This window comes from Zingiber officinale, chromosome 5A (assembly GCF_018446385.1).
Source record: "Zingiber officinale cultivar Zhangliang chromosome 5A, Zo_v1.1, whole genome shotgun sequence".
Taxonomy (NCBI): domain Eukaryota; kingdom Viridiplantae; phylum Streptophyta; class Magnoliopsida; order Zingiberales; family Zingiberaceae; genus Zingiber; species Zingiber officinale.
In genome coordinates this window covers 88,831,635-88,855,844 of record NC_055994.1, presented here as the reverse complement: position 1 = coordinate 88,855,844, position 24,210 = coordinate 88,831,635, and the positions used below count along the sequence as shown (strand labels likewise).

Genomic DNA, 24,210 nt, shown 5'->3' with positions numbered 1-24,210 from the left:
TGCTAATTTTCCGTATGGCTGATTTCTGGAAACCAACAACACAAGTGTTGGTGGTTTATTTTTACGATCCTATTTATGTTTATTATTTTTATATATTACATTGAAACTATATATAATATCTGAAGATAATGTAGTCTGTGATTTAACTTTTCAATTAATAATCTTCAGCATTCTCTACGAGCTCCTTAAGATAAACAAACAAAGCACTCAAAAGATAATACAACCAATCTTCTTTTGATAAACAGATAAAAAGGCACCGAACATCCATTACGGATCTCAAACATAGATGTTGACATCAATGAAGATTGAACATTCTACCTAATATTTGTTTAGTAATGAACTCTGATAGTAGCAAAATAATAATGGAATAATTTTAAAGGAAAAAAATAATTGATAGATAATAAGTTGCAAAACATCGAATTTTAGAAGCTCAAATTGGAGCTTTTAACAAACCATCACTTTCTTCTCTCGTCCATTAACCAAATCATTTTGCAAGCCAATGTCAATCTCCCCATGTTCTTTACACCCTTCTTCCTCAGGCTTCTCAATTTCCATTTTCATGGTACCCCACTACTTCTTCACCCTCTTTATCTTCATGTTTCTTCATGACAATTTCCGGCACTCTAGCACCACCAAGCTCGTTCTTTTCGTTACCAAGACGTAATCTTTTCTTCTTCAGCTCATCGAATCCACATCCATTCGAATCAATACTCACTTTTGGAAAATCGACGTCCTTGCCCTTCGTGTCCAAGTCGACCCAACTAGGGGTTTTCGAATCATCTATCGCTGCTGCCTCAACCGTCTCCTCATCATGATCATTTCCATCAAAGGAGGTGCCCTTACAGTGCTCCTCACCCGAATTTAACATGAAGTAGTTGAGCACAATGAGTCGGTTGTTTTAGTCGTGCTCTTGTGAGAGTTTCCAATTGTCCTCATCGATATAGGAGCCCATCAAGATCTCTTAGTCACGGAACTTGAGATGACCTTCCATGACGGGCACAACTCTCAAGTGTAGAAAGACGAGGAGGTAGAGTGGGAGGAGAATGAGGGAAACATGGTGTTATGATACTGATTTTAAGATGAACAATTATAAAGGAGGGAGGAGGATAAATGGGAAATGAACTCAATAAGACTTCAACAATTCCAAAACAAGTACTGAAATGGAAAAAAAAAAACATAGATAAATGGGAAATGAACTCAATAAGACTTCAACAATTCCAAAACAAGTACTGAAATGGAAAAAAAAAAACATAAAACCACCCGCTTTTGGTAAATTGCCGAAAAAAAAATACCGGAAAAGATTTTTTTTAATGTTTGACTGCTAGATAAGGAAAACATTCTTTTTTTCCCCATGGTCTAGCAAATGTGGCAACGGCAAAGTTCTTGGGGTCAATTAAGCAAATGGCTAGTAGCTAGCAATTCGCCGTTGCAGATAACGCAACTCGAGGGATGGTGACGGCATGCTTCGGCGGAAGCGCCGCGTCGACGTCCCTCTCGCGCTCCGCCCTCTGCCTCCGCCGGCTTCCCCTCGCATGTCGCTTCCCCTCTTTACCCCCCTTCCTGCTCCGACCTTTCTCTCCCATTCGAGCGGCGTTAAGAAGCACCGGGCTCGCTGCCTCCCGCCGCTGCGCCGATAAAAATCCCGAATCAAGAGCTAGAAAGTCGATCTTCCCGGAGGAAGATTTCGTGGTTGCCAATTTCTATAAGTTCGTCACCATCGAAGATCCCGAGGCCGTGGTTGCTAAGCACCTCGATTTCCTCCAGGTCTCGTTCTTCTCTAAACATTTCCTTGATATGTTTTTATAGTCTGTATTAGAATACACTAATCCTACACAATGAATAGCCAATCGTTTATTATAATATAGAGAGAATGCTAAATACCCGGTGGCATTGCCTTTATGGTACCAGGAATGGGATATTCACGGTCGCATATACATCAATGAGCAAGGAATTAATGCGCAGGTGCCTTTTACATATATTTTCTTTTTTCATATAAGAACGATGTAAATCTAGAGCATCTGTGGTTTCCCTCAACTTCTATGTTTTGCATGCTCTTCTAATCAGTTTTAATGATTGATAAATGTCTGTTAATGTTATTATCCTCTTGTGAGCTGCGTATTACACGAAGTACATAGGGTATAAACATGTAATTGAGAGTAAACCTCATATCTAATTATTGTTCGTGGCAGAAACGAAATTAAATAGTGTACACGCATGCAATTGAGAGGAAACCTCATATGTTAGATTATTGTTCATGGAATTCTGCCGGCGTCACCTTACATTTTCTGAAAGTAGACAAGGGAATGTAGTAAAAAAAAGTAAATTGATCAGAAAACATTTTATTTATAATGGGCCGATCTGCACTCAAATGTCCACGGCTCTGATGAATGTCTCCATGGCACTGACTAGTCAGAAACTTAGTTCATGGGGTTGGGAAAGTGATAAAATTTGTTTTCGTTACATCAATGCAGAAGAATGCAACTACTACATACCTGATTGACAGATATATGACACTTGCTCAGAGAACATCCAGTCAAATTTCTTACTGCTTTACCATGGTCTCAACCTGGAATATAAATTTCCCCTATTTATTAATCTAAAACTGAATAAAAATCTGATGAACTAGATTTTTCAGTTTGGTTCGATGAAGCATTCTTAAAAACAAAGAAAGTGCTTTGCTTTGATTTGTGAATGCAACAAAGACAACAACGCATGATTTGCTTGCATGCAAAATGTTTTACATTCCATAGCAATTTGAATCATTTTGAAGCTGACTCTTTGACTTTTTACTCATCTTAAGCTTTTGTTGGATCATTGACATACTATTTTTGCAGTATAGTGGTCCAAATGGAGATGTTCTGGCATACACAGATTGGGTGAAGAAAGATCATAGATTTTCTAATCTATTGGTCCAAGTTTCACCAGCTTGTGATGGCCATGCTTTCCCTCGATTGAAATTGCGATACAAACCATCACTTGTACAGGCAAGCGATTTTTTTCCTCTAGATTTGTCTTTTCATTTGCTTTGGCACACAGTGCTCTTAATCTGTAAGGTGGCTCTGATATTTAAATTTTCTTATTTATTAATAAAAATGCTCTGTGATTATTTTGTAATCTATTGGAAATTTGATTACCCCATTAATTTAATTTGAAAATTTTTCCTCTCTCTCTTGGGTCTTGATCTTGTAACAAAAAATTCAACTTCATAATGCAGTTTATCTCCTAATGAAAATTTTTTTCTTCTAGATTTCTGCAATATCTTTTAGAAGTTCCACTTTTTTCCAAGCAACTTGTAGTAAGCTGTAATATTCAACTTATTTATATTCTAACCTTTCACCCCTAAATATCTAATATTTCTTTAGATGGAAGGTGGCACTGCCCATCTTCCTCTAGTAGATGATGCTATGAGAGCTCACCCATTGACTCCATCTGAGTGGAGGGAAAGACTGCAAGCTATGGATGACTTTGGCATATCAACAAGCAAAGCGGATAGCCAGGGATCTGTTAGGAAACACCTACTTCTGGATGTGAGAAATGGTAACTCTTATTCATTGTTGTGCACACTTGAAACATTCCAATTACATAACTTGTGTCTCAGATAAAGTAGGATGTTGTCTCTGCACAAAACTGAGTTGTAAGATATGATGCTCTGAACTATTTAAAGTTGGTATAAACAGTTGAGTACGGCATCAACAAATAATCTACATCCACTTATCAAACACGTAATGTTTTGAGAAGCTTTGAATTGCTTTTAGCATCATAGGAATTGTTTAGAGTAATGGTGAAAATTATAAGGTTTGCTTACCTTATATAGTCCCCTCTACTTGTGTATATATATTTATTTTAAAACTTGATGCATTACACTCTATACTATATGATATTTACAATTAGTTACCTTGGTCCATAATCCTCACCCTTAACCTAATTCAAATATATTGTGGAAATTCAACTTGCTACAAATATATTTGGTTCTAGGATTCTTTGATGATTTGATTAGCAAACTACCAATTTATCATTGAAGTCAAAAAATGAGTGAGAGTTTTATTGGATTATACCTTCTATCTATGGAGGTGATATCAATTTCAATATGTTCTGGTTCTCATGAAAATTGGATTCAAGATTATTTGTGTGGTGGATTGATTATCGTAATACAATTTTATAAACTTTATTGGATGTATGTCCTAACTTGCTTATCAATTATTTGATGACTTTGATCCAAATGATCTCACATGTTACTGGAGTCAATTTTATCTACACTCGGTTCTTGTTCTTCTAGGAAATTAGATTACCTTAAAAGGGCAGTCCGGTGCACGAAGCTCCCGTTATGCGGGGTCCTGGGGAAGGATCCATTATACGTAGCCTTACCCTGCTTTTTGCTAGAGACTGTTCCAGGATTCGAACCCGTGACCTTTTGATCACAAAACAACAACTTTACCGTTGCGTCAAGGCTCCTCTTCTGGAAATTAGATTACCTTGTAGAAAACTATTGTAGTATGGTGCAGAACATTTATCTATTAAAGAACTTGTCTAATCAATGTCAATCTGCCTCTGATGGTACCGAATTCGAAATTCAGATATCGTGTTTCGACACCTCTATGTGCAGCGGAATTTTAAAATTTTTTTATGATTTAACAATTAAATCAAAAGAGTGTTCGTATGGATTTTTAAACAAACATAAGCATGATCTTTATCTAAGCATGCATTACAATCTAACTGTTGAAGTAAGATCCTATAAGCATAACAAAGATTAACTATCGTATGATTAATTCATATAATGCTAATTAATCATTTTATTTAGACATGCTAAACTATCTAAAATAAATATATTAGATCATTTAAGCATAATCTAAATAAAACTATTAGCATATGCATCAATATACATATGAATCATATTACAAGCATAAACATACTTTCCAAACAACCTGTGTTTGGGGATGACTCCAACTATTCCGGTTGTAACGAAATAACTCTTCGTTGATTGTCACGAGCTCGTACTTTCTTCGTCTAATGCGGTCCACGATCAAAGTCCTCTTTCCAACACCTGATCACGCTAACGATCAAGTGTCGTTTTTCGTTGAGATAGTTGAAACGTCTTCCTCGAAGATGAAGAAGGGGCTACCCAATTGCCCCTTCACAAAGGGTTGTCTGATAGCCCTCAACAGGGGCTATGTCTTCCAAAATTCTGCAAGAAGATGGGTGGCAACAATGCTTCTTGAAGAGGAGAAGCAACAATAAGGAGATGGGAATTTTCGATGGAAGAGAGAATATCTCTACCTTCTTTCTTTGGAAGGGGCTGCCGAAACTCTCAAGGAGAAGAGAGGATGTGGCTATTGAAACTCCAAGGAGAGGAAGCAAGACTTGTCCGAATTCAGCAAAAACAAGAAAATGTGTTGCTGCCATATCTTTTTCTCAAGCAAAAGGAAAGAAGAAGTTTTTCCCAAATTATCCAAGAGACAAAAAAAAAAAAACGTTGGCAGCACAACTCTTCAAAATGGATGAAGTGGTGGAAGTGGGGTTAATGGCTTCCATCATCTCCAAATAAAAAAAAACGTGGTGGGAAGGTGGAGGATAAGGAAAAAATCAAAATTAATTTTTTCTTTTCTTTTCATCTCATGTCACATTGAAAATGAAATCCTCTTTTCCCTTTTTTTTTTCAAATTTATTTCATGATACGTTGATCATCCAAGCCCCCTTTTATTTTCATAATATATTTTCTCCTCGTGATGCAAAACTTAATGTGATTGCATTTTCTCTTAGACTTGAACTTTCAAAGCCCATTGTCTCTTCTATCTTTGTCTATTGTGTTTTAAAAACCTTTCTAGAACCCAATAATGTGAGTCTCTTGTAATCATATCAACGATCCAATATCGTTGATGCAACAAACTCACTTGTTCACTATTACAATAATATAAATCTAATTTATAGAATTTATATGGAACTCTTCCACTCTTCTTTTTTCTATTGATTGGAAATCACTCAACATTAGATCATATCAAACTTTATTTGTCAATACACTATTTGATTACATCAAACATTATTCGTCAAATTCAACTACTTGAATTTAACTTTCTCAATGGAAAATAGAGAATATTGCAACCAATATTTGTGTGACTCTCAATGGTTCAAGGATACAGCTAGCCATGTTCACAACTCTTTGTGATTCAGGACTATCTTTGTCCTTTATTCGGGCATACCCTTAATAGTCTCATCTTATGATCAACTCCTTAATTATAGGATGTCAAAACTAATTCTGATTAACACCCAACGAATCATGGTAAGAGCGTTTAGCAGCACCGCCCCATGATTCCCTAATTATCACTGAATAGTGCCTGTAAGAACTAGTCGATTATGATTAATGTACAGTCCGGTCCCTTCATCTTATATATCCCGATCGAATCTACAACCATTGGTATATCGAGGATTGTATATTGATTCGACAACCATGTGATATATCTTATAGTGATATCGTATGTGTAACTAGGAAATTCCTTTCCTAAAGTACATCTTACAGCTCTGATTAGAGACTTCATATACTATAAAATAATATATTACATAGGATATCCATACCTGTAGGTGTGTGGTGAATCTCCGGCTACAATACACTGACTCATATATGTTTCATTACTACACTCAATCTCACCACCTGATGACTCTAATAGAATCGGTAAATGAGTCAAAGTATAGCCCCAACATATAGAGTCTTAGTGTTATTCCAGGTCATAAGGACTACTAGTGTACAACCACAACTAAAGACTTATCCACTCGATAAATGATAATCACTTGGAAAGTCTGTGTGAGGGATGTTCGATGAACTCATCATATGATCTGTATGTTTAAACATCTCTATGTCCTTACCAATGAAACATGGTACATTACATCACAGATGCTAGTCTCTAGCTCGAACGGTCTTTTATCCTTGTTTATTAGACGACCCAATTGACTAGAAATAAATTTAGAATATACAGTAAATATTGATGTATTTCCTGATGACCATTATATGTACTACAATATCTCACTATAGTATATTCAAGGACTTTATCTATGCATCTAGCATGGGTATAAAGATAAAATAAATGTCAAACTGAATTGAATTATATTAAATAAAGTTGCTTATTTACAAGAATCAATAAAGCCCTAGCCAACCATTGACTTTGCAAGACACCTACTCTAATAATAGCTTGAGACAAAAGATCTTGCTCAAGAGCATTCTTATGGTATTATAGAATCTTCAAGGTTGCCTCATAATAATGATTATGATAATCATACTAACTATAAATGAGATGTCATGCAGTATAATTCTTTGCTAATTCAATTTCTCTATCGGCCTTTTGTACTTCAGAATCTCATGGAGTCTTTGCTATTTGATCTCCGACACATAAGCCGCTTCAAGCGTATCAACTACATACTTCCTTTGAGAGTTGTAAATGCCTCCACTAAGAAACCTTCATGCCAAAAAAAGTATGACATATGTAATATCTTTAGCCTAAGAATGCTAATAGAGGTACTCCTCGGTCATGTGATCCTGATGGAATCATGATGATGTTGCCTACCTAGACAATAAGTATTTGGGCATCTTCTACTAAAAGGTGAGGTATTAGCAAGGTTCTAAAATTCACTAGGCACTAGTCGGATACCACACCAGTGCCTAGCGCCTAGGCCGCCTAGGCGAGGACTAGGCGTCGTTAGACGGATTTTATGGTATCAACATAAATTACATAATAAATCACATTATATAACTCCAACACAATAATATCAAATTTAAAATGAGTTCAAAATTACACAACTAATAAAATATCACAAATTTATTCTACTTTTCCATAATTTTCAACAACTTATTTTTCATTGAACACAAATTCAATATCATCATTATGACCCTCCTCTTCTTCAGATGCAAAATCATCCTCGTGAAGTTCTCTCACTCTAGAGCTTCTTCTGGTTGTAGATTTTCATTTGCTCCAGTTGAATTTGCCAAGTGATCCCAGAACCTGGTTCAACTTCATCATCTTCACCACCATCCACAATCCAACCTTGTGCATTTGAAGCATCTTTTGCAAGGACATCACCATTCCTTTCTTTCTCTCTTTTTTGTTTGTTCAACAATCTAGCATTAAATTGGACAAATACTGGATTGTTCAACTTGTTGACATCCAACCTATTTCTTTTCTTTGTATGAATCTTTAAAAAAAAAGAGAAAGTAAATATCGTAGTTAGTAAGATGAATATAAACTTTAAAAATTAGTACTTTAATTAAACTTAAAGTTTAAGCTTACTCCTTCAAATGCACTTTAATTTCTTTCACACCCAGATGAACTTATAGTTAATGAAAGTATCCTCAAAGAGACTCTTAGCAAGTTGGATGTGTGAGCACCGTAGGTACTCCACCATCCACATGAATCAAATGTATCATCATTTTTTTCACATGCTTTCCCAAATAACCCAGTCTTGTCTCTATATTTTGCATACTCCTTGTTAATAATTGCATCTTGTAGATCAAATTCATCGGCATGCAAAATTTCCATGCATTCAAAAATCCACGTCCCGGCCTTCTCATAAAGAGCAATAGAACTATCTTTATAGTAAAACTAGGGATTCATCAAAAAGGCAGTGGTACGCAATGATGTATCAAGTTTATCATTCATTTTTTACTCAATAATCATTATGATAGGTTGATTATTTGATTCCATGTTGTTCAGAGTCATCTTGATATCTTCTTTTGCTTGAAGAAACTCCCCATATAGAAATCTCATGGATGACTTTCTGTCTCCATCTACCAATAAAAAAACTCTTACCAAAAATATTTTCAAACAAAGTGTCACACCATTCCAAAAACTCATGCTCATTACAGTAGAGTAAGCCAATTTTCCTTTGTTTGTTTTAACCATTTATATTTCTCCTACATATCACTTGTAAACATGACCCTTAAACTAGATTTTTTTTTTTCAGTCCAACTTTGCAATGTGAGGAAATTTGATGCAAACCTGGTAACTCTTGGCCGGACTATGTCTCTCTTCTTCATGAACTTCTCATTAATGACAAAGTCTTATGGTGAGCATAAATAAAAAAGGGTAGCCCGTGCACGAAGCTCGCGCTATGCGGGGTCCCGGGGAAGGATCCATTGTATGCAGCCTTATCCTGCTTTTTGCAAGAGGCTGTTTCCAAGATTCGAACCCGTGACCTTTTAGTCACAAAACAACAACTTTACCGTTGCTTCAAGGCTCCCCTTCTAAGGTGAGTATAAATGAAAATGGTAAAAGACTTGGTTTGTTCAATAACCTTTTTATATTATGGAAGCTTGTCTATACTTTCAAGCATGAGATTAACAGTGTGAGTTGTACAAGAACTTCAAAAGATCCTAGACCATTTTTCTCACATCAATTTAGTTGCTGCCATATTGTTGGAGGCATTGTCAATTACAATCTGAACAATATTCTAATCTCTTATTTGTTCAACACATTTGTCAACATACTTAAAAATAAGTTCAGTTGCATGTGCCTTGTCTGAAGACTCCTTAAACTCTAAAAATGTAGTACCCTCCTTGCAATTAACACACAAATTTAGGATGCTTCTTCTTTTTCTATCACTCCATGCATCTGTCATGACTGAGCACCCATTCTTTACCCATTCTTTTTCATGTTTCTTTGCTTTGTTCTTTCGACTTCGGCTTTCAAAAGTGTCTCCCTAAGTTGATATTGAGTTGGAGGCTTAAATCATGGTCCAAATTGACCCATTACCAACATTAGTTTCTTGAAGCTATCATTATCAACAACATTGAATGAGAGTTCATTTTTATATACCCATCTCTAAATATATTGTCGAACTTGTTGAGTTCAAAGAGCCTCATTTATATTTGTTTGGCGAAACACTTTACTCCCACTTGAACTTACATTTTGTGGAGAAATCATCGATGCATATCTTTCCATGGGGCCAAGTGGAAGAGGTTTTTTAAATCTATCTATCCCTTTGATTTCATTACCTTCTTATTCATCTAGAAGAACATTCACTTCTGCTCTACGACTCTCTTCTTTCATTCTTTTGTTTTTCCTTCTATTTCTTCCGTCTAAAATAGCTTGTTTGCACTTATTGAGATCTTCTTGAGATGCTTTTTTGACAACTAGATACATTTCCAGATATATTTTCAATGTGTTCCTTGATCTTATAAACCCCATCTTACATTATTTTCTCACACAACTTGCATTTAATTTTGTCCGGGTTCTTAGGATTATTCAAAATCTCAAATTTTCATCCGATGTCAGTTGACTTTCTCCTAAGAATCTCATATTCAGGCTGAGTGATATATGTCGTTGAAGATGGAGGTCATGACATTGTTACCTATTGTTAATCACTTTATCAGTTAATTGTAATAACCCAAAAAGAGATTTAAGAATAAAATCAGCAACTTTGGAAGCTATGTGATTTAATCATCTGATTCATCTTATTCACCATTTTTCTCACAATTTTATTGAACCTTTGATATTTAAAAAGTAAAAGGTCATTGCTCCAACTTCAAAACTTCAATTGAATTCATAAATCACTTTAAAATTTATTTTTGTCTCAAGCTCTAATATTATTAGCCAAAAAAAATAACAAAACAAGATGCTTTAGCAAAAACATATTTTCTTTTCATTAAGAAAAAAAAACATAAATGACAGACTCACGTAGAAATTGAGTGAAGAAAAATCAAAATTAAAACAAATTATCTTTCAATTTGCAAATATCAAAATTAAAATAAATTATCTTTCAATTTGCAAGTATCAAAATTAAAACAAATTACCTTTCAACTTCAATGAATATTGCGAGTGTCTGATGAAATGACATTTCCAAAGGATGAGGCTTTGATCAATCTTCAATTGAATCCCTTCCAAGTCACTTAGTTGAGGAAAGATCAGACAACAAATTTTTTTTCAAATCGATTTCTCCAACCTTTAACTCTATGATTTCTCCAAAATGTGGACTTCTTCATTCGCTCTGATTTCTTTAGCTCTGGTTACTCAGTACGATGAAGATGAAGTTTGGTGCTTGCCTCTTGGGGAAGCCAACAAATCAATTTTCTTATTGAACCAAAGTTTAGGGCTTATAAAACTTAAGCCTAATTAAAAAAAGGTTGCATTTCAGTTTTTTTTAATTGGACTTTAAATTTAGGGCTTATAAAACTCCGCCCATGACGACTGATCATAGCCGGTCCTAAGCCTGAATAAAGGAGGTGGGTTGCGTTAGGTTGTCAGCTAACATTAAAACTATGACAAACATTCAATGAATGGATTCATTCAACTATTGTGCTAATGCTAGGTTATTTCCCGGAAGGAACGCGTTGCAGGGTCCAACTGTAATGTCTCGGCAATGACCGCTATATCTCTAGAACTCGGGTGTAGTGCTAAATATGTAAGAGTTCGCATTACAGAGTCCGACTGTAACGTATCAGCAAGGACTGCTACATCTCCATGAGAACTTAGGTGTAGTGTTAAATAGTCAAAAGTTCTCACACCATTGGTTAGATAAGAACACATATGATAGGAAAACTAATAATCTAAGATTTGGAACATGAAACATAGGAACCCGAGGTAGTAGATACGATGATTAGGAGAAAAATTAGTATTTTGTGTGTACAAGAGACAAAATGGGTAGGCGAGAAGGCAAAGATGATAGAGAACTTGGGTTTTAAGTTATGGTACGAGAGAGTAAAGCAAGAAATGGAGTGAGTATTATTGTAGAGAGTTCGTTAAAGGATGAAGTTGTAGGAGTAGTTAGAAAAAGGGATAGAATTATAACCCTTAAGATAATAGTAGCGAAAGAAACTATGAACATAATTAGTGCATATGCACCGTAAGTAGGATTAGATGAAGCTACAAAATCAAGATTTTGGGACGACTTAGATGAAATATTTTACCAAATGAATGATTTTAATAGGAGGTGATCTAAATGAGTATGTCGGAGTGAAAAATGAGGAATATGAGAGGGTACATGAAATTATGAGTTTGGAACGAGAAATGAGGAAGGGAAACTATATTAGATTTTGCGATAGTATATGACCTTATATTAGCTAATACATTTTTTAAGAAAAGAGACAAATACTTAGTCACGTTCAAAAGTGGGAATAATAAATTGTAAATTAACTTTCTTATGGCTAGGAAGAAGGATAGAAAGATTTATAAAGATTCTAAAGTCATCCCTAGATAAAGCTCAACTACCCAGCATAGGTTAGTAGTATTAGATATACGCAACATAGTATCAATAGAAAGAAAATATATATGATTCATAGAATTAAGTGATGGAAATTAAAGGATGGGAAACAAAATATATTTAAGGAGAAGGTAGAAGTACAAGCATTAGGTGAAATATATGATACTCTAATACAACATGAGATAAGACGATATCAAAATTGAAAATAGTAGCTAAGAGTGTATTCAGTGAGTCAAAGGGACATGCACCACTAAGTAAGGAATCTTGGTGGTGGAATGAGAAAGTACAAGAAAAAGGGAAGGAAAAACGAATAGCTTATAAAAAATTATATGTTTGTAAGAACGAGGATAATTTAAAAAATATATAATAGCCAAGAAAGAAGCTAAGAAAGTAGTGAGTGAAGCAAAGAATGAAACTTTTGAACGATTATATTAAAAATTGGATGCAAAAGAAGGTGAAAGAGACATTTATAGAATAGCTAAAGTGAGAGAAATGAAAATAAGAAATCTTATCCAAATAAAATATATTAAAGATGAATGTAATAAGGTATTAGTAAATGATGGAGAAATAAAAGAGCGGTGGAAGAGATATTTTCATCAATTTTTTAATGAATATTTAAGTCAGTGTTGTCAAAATCGAGAGTTTATGTAAAATCGTTAGAGCAGTCATAAAATCGGATCGTAAAATCGAATTGTAAAATCGTAAGATTTTATATTATACTTTAAATCAATTTTAAAAGAAACCTGATATATTCTTTTTAATTGATCATTAAATATTTTAATCCAAATTATAAGATAAATCTACATATAGAGCATTTTAACTCATATAATCATAAACTACTCATATTTAAACTTTTAAACAACCAAATACTCACCATGAAAATACAATATAAACATAAATTCAAGTCTAAACTTAAATCTAAAGATAAATAAAACACAAGATAATAAATTAATATAAATCATTTATAGACAAATGCAAATCTAAAATCATCCCAAAATGATATCATTTTGTCCAAAATAGTTCCCTTTTATTTACGACACAAAATTGATAAAATTATCTAAAAAATCATGTTTTTACAAGTATAAATGCGATTTTATGATTTTGATCCGATTTTACGATTTTGATCCGATTTTACTTTAATACACGATTTTATCACGATTTCACTCGATTTTCATAAGTAAACTCACAATTTTGTACGATTTTACGAGTTCACTCGCGATTTTGATAACATTGGTTTAGGTAAACAACTTAACTCAGGTAATTTAAGTAGGTCAAATGAGCATAGAAATTTTAATTTTGTTCGTAGAATTCAAACTTTAACAGTATAACAAACTTTAAATGGGATGTACAATGGAAAAGTCGTTGGACCAGATGATGATCTGATAGAGGTATAAAAGTGCCTAGGGAAACAAGGTATTGAATGACTTACAAAATTATTTAATATGATATTGAAAACGAAAAAAATGCTTGATCAATGGAGGATAAGTACTTTAGTTTCCTTATATAAGAATAAGGGAGACGTACAAAATTGTGCAAACTATAGGGGTATTAAACTAATGAGTCATACTATGAAATTTTTGGAAAAAGTAATAGAAAAAAGATTAAGGAAGGAGATTACAATGACCGAAAATCAATTTGGATTCATGCTTGGAAGGTCGACAATAAAAGTTATATATCTTTTTAGACAATTAATTGAAAAATATGAGAGCAAAAATAAGATTTACACATGGTATTTATTGATTTAGAAAAGCTTATGATAGATTCCCAAGAGAAATTATATGGAGAATTCTAGAAAAGAGAAGTGTTAGTGTAACATATATTGAACTAATTAAAGATATGTACGAGGATGTAACAACCAGAGTAAACACTTTAGGCGGATTAACTGAAGCATTTTAAATAAAGATAGGGTTAGATCAAGGATCAGCTCTAAGTCCCTATTTTTTTACACTAATTATGGACGAACTCATTGCGCACATTCAAGACGGTACCGAGGTGCATGTTGTTTGGGGATAATATTGTTTTGGTAGATGAAACACGTGAAGGAGTAAATGCTAAACTAGAATCTTGACAGAAAACTCTAGAAGGGAAAGATTTTAGGCTTAGTAAATTAAAGACATAATATATGAACTTTAAGTTTAGCAATATTAGAAGTAATGAGACAATTGTTAAGATAGGAGAGGACGAGTTACCCGGAACCGAGAGCTTTAAATGTTTAGGATCAGTTTTACAAAACGATGGAGGGATTGATAGAGATGTCATATATAGAATACAAGTAGGATGATTGAAATAGAGGGGAGCGTCGAATGTTTTATATGACCGTAAAGTATCTCTAAAGCTTAAAGGAAAGTTCTATAAAATCGTAGTTAAACCTGCTATGTTATATGGAGCTGAATGTTGGGCTATGATTCGAGCACATGAGCAGAAGATAAAAGTTGCAGAGATGAGGATTTTAAGGTGGATGTGTGAACATACGAGAATAGACAAAATAAGAAATGAGAGCATTAGAGCGAAAGTCGGAGTTGCATCTATTGAATGGAAATTCTGAGAGACACGTTTAAGATGGTACGGACATGTACTTAGACAATCAATAAATGCTCCAGTTAGGCGATGTGAAAGTATAACAAACACACATATCAAACGAGGAAGAGGAAGACCAAAAAAGACTTGGTTAGTAAAACAAGCTAAAATTTATTTAAGTATAGCTGATGATATAGTAGGAGATAGAGCTCAATGGCATAAAAGGATTCATATAGCCGACCCCACCTAATGGGATAAGGCTTGGTTGTTGTTATTGTTGTTGTTGTTGTTGTTGGACTTTAAATTTAAAAGCCCAAACTAAAAAAAAAATCATGAAAACGCTACACTATTTTCGCGTCACCTAGACGATTCGACCGATTAGTCGGCGCCTAGGGGTGCCAAGGACGCCTAGGGGTGCCAAGGCCGCCTAGGCTAACCGATTAGCATGTTTTCAATGCGGCAGGCTGGTGCCTAGCGTTTAGGCGGCCGCCTGGGCCAATTTTTAGAACATTGGGTATTAGTGATCTATCAAGCTCTTGGTCATTTTAAACTAAAAAAGTGCATAGCTATTTTTTTTCAAATTAAGCCCCTGAAGATTGCACCAGTTCATGCAAAGCATTTTTTTGCTTGCACACTAGGTCAAAATTTCATCCATGATGCTTCACCATATTAGACTTCCTTAGTAAGACTACCATGAATGAAGATGTTCTTATTGTGAAGTTGATAACACAGTTGCCACTTGAGCAAAAGGCGATCAAAAGTAATTTTGGCCTCAGGAAAAAATAAATATAGTATCCTAAAGAAAGTGCTGTGTGAGGAACTCATCCGTGAAAAGCAATGGATGCCTGCATTGTTCAAACAATAACAACACAGTTTGGGATTAAGACAGCCTGGTGTGTAATTTAAGAATTTTGCCTTTTCCCTTCCATGTGTATGACCATTTATGGCATTTTACTCGCCCCCACGGGCGGGATCAGCCGGTTATGACATGGTATTCTTGCATCATGAGTCGGGAGGTCAAAGGTCTGCGGCAGCAATTGCGATAACATCAATATCTGTCCGTGCTAAACACCTAAGACCGCCATGTCATAACTGGGCCCGTATTCACCGTGATTTACTCCCTCTCATACTTGTGGGGCCGGGGTGAGGGGGCCGCTGGGTTGGCGGTTCCAACCTTTTGCATCATTTATGGCATTTTACTCTTTTTAATTTCATAGAATGCTGTTTATATATTTGTGATCCATATCTTTTTTTGCTTTTTGCATGCTTGCTTATTTTTTTTCATGCCAGTTGGATTTGTCACATCTATGCAGGCTATGAGTGGGATATTGGTCATTTCCAAGGAGCACAAAGACCTAATGTCGACTGTTTTAGAAGCACATCTTTTGGACTCTCAAATGTAGAGGTATGTTCGCCTTTTAGCTAATACATTTTATCTTAATTTAGTTCCAGAACTGACCAAATGTTAGCATAGTCACCTTCAGATACAAAACAATTTTGTCATTGTTTGGTTAATTTGTACACCCCAGTTAATCTGATAGCATTAAGCATGTCAAACGTCAGTAGTTGCTTTCTAATGGCAGCACCAAGCATACAATCAATTCTGTTGTGTGCTTACCTAATGTAGATATTTGTACTGAAAATTTGTTAGCCACCTTATTTAATTAGATTTATTGCCTCAAAAGATAAAAGGACAAATGCCTTAAAAAGCTCCTATTTTTCTAATTAGCCTGCATCATTTTTTTTTTACAAAATGGAGAGAAATTATCCTAGGGGTATATTTTGTTTTTGTTTTGAAAAGGGAGCCTTGCCAGAGCATTTTTAAAAAAATAGGGTCTTGTTAGGACATTTGCCCAAGATAAAGCAGCTTTTGGGTAAATCTTTTTTGTTTTCATCTTCATCTTCACAAATATATTATTGATTTACTTTCGTGTTACAATTACAATTCTCGCTTGGACCACCTATCAATCTTCCCAAGCCAAGCCAAAGACACAACATGAATGAGAAACTCCCTAATATTTTTTCTATTACTAATCTCCACGTCGACAATATTCATTAAATGTGACGGAAAAAATAGTAGAGTTTGATGATATTACACACAGACATGAGATCCATATAAAAACCTTCCTTATCTGTCCTGCTTAGAGAGTGATGATGTGGTCTGTAGGAAAAACTTAGAACTTCATACACAACTACATAGTTAAGACAATGCTGATAATTTATGTAAACAGCTGCAATTTTATCCCTTTGGTAGTTCTATTCTCCATTTTTCAAACTCATTTTGCATCTTCTGCATCCAGGTGGCCTCCTCTGATCCTTTAGCTAAAATCGACAAGGAAAACACTGATATACTGATGTATTGTACTGGTGGCATAAGATGTGATGTGTATTCCACAATTCTTAGGTACCATATTGTTCTTGCTTACACTGCTCATGTGAAATACACAGCCTTCTTGAGTTATGACTATTCTCATCGGTGTCCTCATTTATCTGACTTCTTATTTCATATTGCAGACAGAAGGGTTTTCAAAATTTATACACTTTAAGTGGTGGAGTCTCAAATTATTTGAATACTGAAGGTTCAGCTGGATGGATGGGTAACCTTTTTGTTTTTGATGCACGCCTGTCCTTACCTCCTTCCTTCTACAAGCCAGGGGCCAATGACAGTGCCTTTGCAAAACCTGAACTGGTGCATGGAAATAGTGCATTTGCCAGGTGTTATGTATGTGGATCAAAGTTGCTGGAATATCGACACCGCAACTGTGCAAACCTCGACTGCAACCGGCTCTTTTTGTTAGTACCTTCTGACCCAACCTGGCTTGTTTTAAAATTAGAAGTACCATGCCATGATTGCAAGCCTTCTCTTTCCAGGTCATGTAGTATTTGTGTGTCACAACTTAGCGGGTGTTGTTGTTTAGACTGCACATGCTCCCCTCGACTTAGACCTGTACTTCCTGGCCATCAGAGATACCAGAAGTGGCACATGTATCGCGGCTGTGAGTAGCAAAGGAAGATACAAGTATCTGTTTTTCATTTCACCGAACAGTTTCAAGCCTCCTTTCTTTCACTAGAGCAGTACCAATTGTTACAAAGGTTTGACAAAGTTATCATAGCTGTTTCACGCATCAAAACTTTGAATATGCAACCGATAATGTTTCTGATGCTATTTTGGAAGTTTTAACTACCATGACCATTATTCGTTCCACTGGTTAATGTTCTACCCAGTTGTAGTAAGCCATTGCACTAGGACTGATAACTTAATGTTTGTTTATCAGAAACAGTTGCATCAAGGCTCTCGACCATTTTCAAAAGAGTAGGTGATGGATGCTGGGGTTTAGCGGAAGGAAGAAAGGCAACAAAGATTGTAAGGTGCTAAGTTCATTAGGTAGAGCTCAATGGATACGGTCTCTTTTCTATTTCTTAATTATCTCTCAGAATCTGTGTGTTATGGAAGATCTGTTGTACAAATAATGGTCTTCAAATCAGCTGCTTTGTCAATGGTTCAAGTGTTGACCAGTATTCATTGGTATGATTATCATACATCACTGTGTTGTCCATCTACACGTGATAGGTGATACAGACCTAGCTAAGCCTGTTTTGGCTGGTGACATCCAGACCAACCAAGATGTAATGATAATCTCAATTAGTTTTATTGATTATTTTAGGGGATGATCGATCTAAGTTTACGGAATTTTTCTATTGGTTATTAGGATAAATTGAAAAACACATGCGGCGATCTAAGTTCACGAAATTTTTCTATCGGTTATTAGGATAAATTGAAAAATACATGTGGTGATCAGTATAGAAATCTAGTATTTTTTAATTACGTCTTAGATTTGGAGAATTTTTTTTTTTATAAATAAATCGTAGTTGGGGTTCAAACTCACCTAAGATGTAGATGTAGATATTATTCAGAATGGACATTAAGCAAACATAAAATTAATTATCTTCAGTAATCATGATTCTTATTCAATAAATAATATTTATTTTAGTATCAGTTAAATATAATTATTAGTTAAAACATTTATTATATTATTTTGGTAACATTTTTTTATTTTTTTTCATAATATTATATACTCGCTCGTAATTTATAGTAAAGTCCATCCTCCTCCCAGGTTGATCTGTCACTGCGAGGGCGAGGAAAACGTACTAAGAAATTCACCGGCGAACCGGTTATTATCGGGTCGGATCATGTTTGCTGTGCAAAAGACTCGGTAGAAGCATCATCGCAAGGACTGGGAATCAAGTTAGGGTTTGGGCCACGCAGCTCGAGGTTTTTCGCTCTGGTGCAGGCGATCGCTATTTTCATAACGTATCTGATAGCTCCCTTACGTTATTTGGACGTCTGATCTTCGAATATGGTACAGTTCTTGATGTCTCTTAGTGTCTGTTGAACTTTTTAGTAGATTTTTTGGTCCTTTATGTGTCAATCATACTTCTCCAGCTTCCCTTATCGCTTCTGAAGACCGCTCAAGGTCATCCCATGGTAGGCAATCCAGTTTGTGTACTGTTTGTCTTTTTTTTCGTGTGATTTGAGCCTGAAGTTGCTTGCTTCATATTGGTCGGGTATAGTTGGTGGAGTTGAAGAACGGGGAAACATATAATGGGCACTTGGTGAACTGCGATACCTGGATGAATATCCACCTTCGTGAGGTTATTTGTACGTCAAAGGTGAAACCTGTTTTCCTCATCAAATTTACATTTTCTTCGTGTGTGTATGTTTAGGAAATTTTGATAGACTGGCTCATTTATGTCTCTTATAGGATGTGATTCTGGTTGTAGGATGGTGACCGATTTTGGAGGATGCCTGAGTGTTACATTCGTGGGAATACCATCAAGTACCTTCGAGTTCCAGATGAGGTATATATCAAGTGAAGAGTTGGATTTATTTTTCTTAATCTCTACCTTTTCAGCAGCTCAGGTCATGAAATGCTATTGACAAAATTCAGATTTGAAAATTTGATGTTTTAAACAAAAATCTTGTTCTTTACTAATGTACCATATAATTTCTTAAGTTATGAATAGAATATTTCTCTTAAATTGCTTCTGAATCGCGAAAACATGATCCTGCTGATTTGTCTCTACAAAAAATAGATAAAATTAACTTATTTTAGTTGTAAACTCTTTATCATTTTATAATTTAAAGTTTACAAAATTTAAAATGATGGAATGATGATTCTCTACTTCTTTAAATTCCTTGAAGGAAATGATGCAAAAAAGAAAGATGCATATGTTTCTTTTCCTTCAAGAAAATAACATGATGGATCATTCCAGCATTTCTCTTTTCTCGGTTTCTGTCCCTTGCTTCGTACTTCATCAGTTTCTATCTCTTCTAGGAAATAGGGCCTAGAGGACAGCATTCTGGTAGTTTGTAATCTTTTGTTGTTTGCATTCTGTTAGATATATTCACATTTTGGTTCAATCTTAAGCTATGGATTCATCTTATGAATATTTCAACCTCATCAAGATGATCTTTTATATGAAGTGATGCCATGCTTGTTTTGAGAAATTGGACTAAATTTGGTTTAATTTGTTCTTAAGGTTTTTAGAGTGATGCAAACAACATGTTAATTTGACTTTAAACAAGACTTTCAAACAAAACCCAAAGTTAAAAAATTATGAGTTACTGACTTGACAGTTGACACACAACCTAGACTGCTATTTTTTTTTTTTCAAAATTATCTATATTGTATTTTATTTCGTATATAATTTATTTGTTTGTAACTTGTAGTTTTAAATCATCTGAATTATTTTCTTTGAAATAATAGTTTTATATCTTACACCCTTTAATGTTTGTTGAGAAGAGTTGGCTCAATATGCTTGCAACACAGTAAGGTTAGCTTTCTAAATGAACAAAACTAAGTTTTTGATGAACAAAACTATCTAGCATTCCTTGGTATAAACTATCTATCATTCCATTCCCTGGTATAAGAGGGAAGGGAACAACCAATTCACATGAAAAATTAAAAATGGCCATCCATGTTATTTATTGCTTGAGGGTTGTAAATAAGCCGAGCCAACCTTTGTGGTGTTCAAGCTTGTTTGATAAGGAACCGAGTCGAACCGAGCCGTGCCCAAAATGAACTAAGCTGTTAAAATGATTGTTTAAGCTTGACTTGGTTTTTTTATGAGCTTATGCTTGGTTCGTTCTCAATTCAAGTTTGTTTGATTGTTTGAAACTTTTACATTTTAAGCTTATTTGATTAGTTACTGAGAGCAAGTTGATAAGAGTTTTATTGATGAACGTGTTTCACGAACGTGGTTCACGAACGTTGCTCACGAACGTTAAATTGAACACATATATGTTCAGGCTTGTTTGTTTAGTTAAACGAATTGTTCAAGTTTGTTTATTTAATTGATCTTGTGTATATTGAACGAACATAAAGAAGCTCTTACCAAGCTGAACACCAAGTTTGTTCACGAACGTTCGATTTATTTACAACCCTAATTGCTTCCCTTCCACGCAATCCCTTCATCCACCTAAATGAACATCTAAATAAACAAACTATAAATGTCTATTGGAATTCCACATTTTGTCTATTCCATGTTTCGGTTGAAGTGTTGATGAATTATGGCTCTCTATTTTTTTTCTTTTCTTTTTGTTCTCATTTATTTATTTTTTTCTCTTGATGAGATCCCTTGTTTCTTATTGCTAATGTTAATATCTTCCATCAACACTGCTGTATTTAGATAGCTCGAGCAATTCCTGTTGCTCAAAAGAATACCATGATTTTGATTAATTTCTTTGCTGTTCAAATAATGATGATATCTCTTTGATGTTGTAGGTGATCGACAAGGTTCAAGAAGAGACCACCAAAAGTCGTACAGGTAATTTTGTGTGTTTCACATATTTAATTATGCACAATGTATATAGAAAGCTGAGATTTATCAATTTGTTTGGTTACACGAGAGTATTTAATAAATTCAAAATAGATATGCTGCTTAATTATCATGCTGAATATATGCCAAAAGTAGACTAATTAGATGACGTTGGCATAGCTACCAGCAGTAAATTTTTTCCCCAACATATTCTATGAATAAGAGAAGTATGTCATAATTTTAATGATGAAGCCAAGTTTTTAGGCTTTGCATTATGTATGGGGAAAAACACAAGGTTAGGCTTGTCTAAATAGCTAATTAAGAAAATTGACATTTAGTTGGCTTATCTGTTTTGCCAATGTTAGAGTAGAACTAGTTTGGGGTTATAAGAGATAATTGTATGTTGAATAGGTTTAATCCCCTATCATCTATTTAAGGATAGGTTAGTTTATGGGAAAAAAACAATAACGATACAAAATTTTTCTACTTCTCTACGTAGTATCTGAGCATGGTTTCCCTTGAGATCCTTAAAGGGAGGTCATGAGTTTGACTGCTGCTGGGTTAAGGTTCATAAGCAACCTTGCAATGTGCAGAGATGGCCTATATTGGGAAGCCCATGAAGGTGACCGCAAACGCCCGCAATAGTTGCAATGTGGCATTGGCGTCACCATTTCCTGGAAGAATGCTGAAAATCTTGGAAGAATGTTTTTTAAAAAAGGCGGATAGTGAAGGATTTTGTATCAGCTCTTGCCACTATCGTCGTCTTGCGCTCTGCTACCTCGATTCCAGCTGCTACACCTTGTTATGCATGTGCATCCGTGCATAAGTCAGCTGTGACTTTGATTTTTTTTTTTTTGTTTGTTTTCCTGCAGATAGGAAGCCTCCTGGAGTTGGTCGTGGAAGGGGACGAGGAGGCAAGGAAGATGGCATTGGGCGATCTGCCAAAGGGATCGGTCGCAGCCAAGATGATACAAGCGGCAAAGGTGGTGGTCGCGGCAGGGGTGGAGTCGGCGGTAAAACTGGTGGTTCCAGAGGTATTCAGTCTCAGCTTGTGTCCATGTCATCATCAACCAAATCTACTTCCTACTTTGCTCATCACGCATATGGACTTCAAACTCACAGGTGCAGGGCGCAGCCATGGCTGATACTCTGAAGCTGAAGGCGACCTCCTGTCTAAATTGTTTCAAGATTTCTTAAATCCGAAGACTATTTGGTGGATGTTAACTGTCAGCTATGTGAATCATCTACTTGATGGAATGCCTTTTCACCATTGAATTGAACGTTTTCATAGTGCAATAAAAAAATCTGGTGCGATGGGTCCAATAGCTCATGATTGTGTATTCTATTGGGAGGGAGCCTAAGAACAGTTCGGATCCTCTGGACCAGGGAACCCTGGACCACCCTTGGACCACACAACCCATATAAAACGTGTATCACGCGGAAGGCACGTGCACGCCCGAAACTCAACTCACACGAAACGCAAGCATCGGCAGTGTTTCTGCGTGCCCTAGCATCCCTCCTCCCCAAGTCCGCCAAGACGAAACGTGTAGCTGCAAAACAGGTGGAGCCCTAACCTCACACCCAAACGACGAGATGCAGCGAGCTCTAGCCTCAAGCCGGGTACTGAAGCCGGCGACGGAAAACGCCATCTTCCACTTCTTCCACGCGAAACACAAGCTCTGCCCTAGCCGCAAGTCATCGTCCTCGCATCTGCGATCCGCCGGCGCCATCTTCCACTTCTTCCTTTCGTCTCGCCATCATCCGCCGGGATCTGGTATCATTGTCAGTCTTCTTGCTCTTTAGCTTCTGACGGATGCTCTCCATCAAAACGCGAGAAACATCGTTATGTCCCTGATTATAAGACTGTGGTTTTGATTTGAGGGCCAGCAAACAATTCTTGCAATAGAGGCCTTTTTACAGAATAAAATCCATCTGGAGCTTTATGCAAGTAACCATAGTCTTATAACTATGGATTTTACAAAGTTCTGACAGTTTGTGGCAACGAAAGCTTGTTTTCTATTTTACTGTCTTTGCTTGAATTCCTAACTATTTAATTGTTTGAGTTCTGCATATGCCAATTTTAGTTGAATGTTGTTGATTAATTCCCTACATGATACAGCACATGTACAAATTACTCTTTACAAAAACAAAATATAACTGACATTGTTTGAAACATTTTACATCTTTATATTGTGCTATTATATATTATGGATTACCATATGATATTGGAATGTGGTTGTAACAGTGATTAGCCTGCTATATATGTATCTGTGTATATTCTGTGTTTGTGTGTTTGTTGCATGCACATGAAAGTAGGATTGAATGCTACGCAAGAATAACTGTTTAACTGTTTGTTGTAACATATTCTAATACTTTGAAGTTATACTGTTGATTTGAGTTTAACTGTTAATTGCTTATGCATAATATAGGTTTCGCCTTTAATGTTGATATTGAAGTTATAAGAACATCAACATCAAGTAACTCTGATGATTGGAAATAATTTGTATTCAGATTGCAGCACTGAATTCAAATTCAACATCAAGTTCCAATCTGTACTCAACATCAAGTAACTCATTGTTTACAACTTTGAATTATAACTTTGAGCTTATTTATTTATTTTTTTATTTATTTAGCATACAATCTATGAACATTAAAAAATATTTGAACTTAAGTAATTCTTGTTTGCTTAATAGGTTG

At 35.4% G+C, this 24,210-nt stretch overlaps 2 protein-coding genes across 4 annotated transcripts; both read left to right on the top strand.

Moving 5' to 3' along the window:
• Nucleotides 1-1,359: 1,359 nt before the first annotated feature.
• On the top strand, nt 1,360-18,363 carry LOC121980904 (rhodanese-like domain-containing protein 8, chloroplastic). Its single transcript, XM_042533177.1, has 9 exons — nt 1,360-1,764; nt 1,909-1,962; nt 2,835-2,984; nt 3,363-3,537; nt 16,008-16,099; nt 16,995-17,098; nt 17,209-17,487; nt 17,566-17,787; nt 17,970-18,363. Exons 1-8 carry the CDS (start codon nt 1,450-1,452, stop codon nt 17,696-17,698), a joined length of 1,302 nt encoding a protein of 433 aa, XP_042389111.1. The 5' UTR covers nt 1,360-1,449; the 3' UTR covers nt 17,699-17,787; nt 17,970-18,363.
• A 441-nt stretch (nt 18,364-18,804) lies between these two features.
• Nucleotides 18,805-22,841, top strand: LOC121980903 (probable U6 snRNA-associated Sm-like protein LSm4). 3 transcript variants are annotated; one of them, XR_006111675.1, is made up of 7 exons: nt 18,805-19,055; nt 19,139-19,180; nt 19,267-19,365; nt 19,477-19,554; nt 21,480-21,522; nt 22,107-22,547; nt 22,636-22,841. XR_006111675.1 is itself a non-coding variant. In XM_042533176.1 (7 exons), the coding sequence occupies exons 1-7, from the start codon at nt 19,053-19,055 to the stop codon at nt 22,656-22,658; spliced, it is 450 nt and encodes a 149-aa protein (XP_042389110.1). In that variant the 5' UTR covers nt 18,805-19,052; the 3' UTR covers nt 22,659-22,841. The 3 variants fall into 3 exon arrangements, 2 of the variants coding, with proteins under 2 accessions (XP_042389110.1, XP_042389109.1); XM_042533176.1 differs by having other exon boundaries at nt 22,386-22,547; XM_042533175.1 differs by lacking the exons at nt 19,139-19,180; nt 22,636-22,841 and having other exon boundaries at nt 22,107-22,379.
• The last annotated feature ends 1,369 nt before the right edge of the window (nt 22,842-24,210 follow it).

Excerpts from the sequence above, each read along its gene's own strand:
- LOC121980904 (XM_042533177.1), top strand. The coding sequence starts at position 1,450 with ATGGTGACGGCATGCTTCGGCGGAAGCGCCGCGTCGACGTCCCTCTCG. Across the intron at positions 16,100-16,994 it reads TTGGACTCTCAAATGTAGAG|GTGGCCTCCTCTGATCCTTT; the intron begins GTATGTTCGCCT and ends TTCTGCATCCAG. Across the intron at positions 17,099-17,208 it reads GTGTATTCCACAATTCTTAG|ACAGAAGGGTTTTCAAAATT; the intron begins GTACCATATTGT and ends TTCATATTGCAG.
- LOC121980903 (XM_042533175.1), top strand. Across the intron at positions 19,555-21,479 it reads ACCTTCGAGTTCCAGATGAG|GTGATCGACAAGGTTCAAGA; the intron begins GTATATATCAAG and ends TTGATGTTGTAG. Across the intron at positions 21,523-22,106 it reads GACCACCAAAAGTCGTACAG|AGATGGCCTATATTGGGAAG; the intron begins GTAATTTTGTGT and ends TGCAATGTGCAG.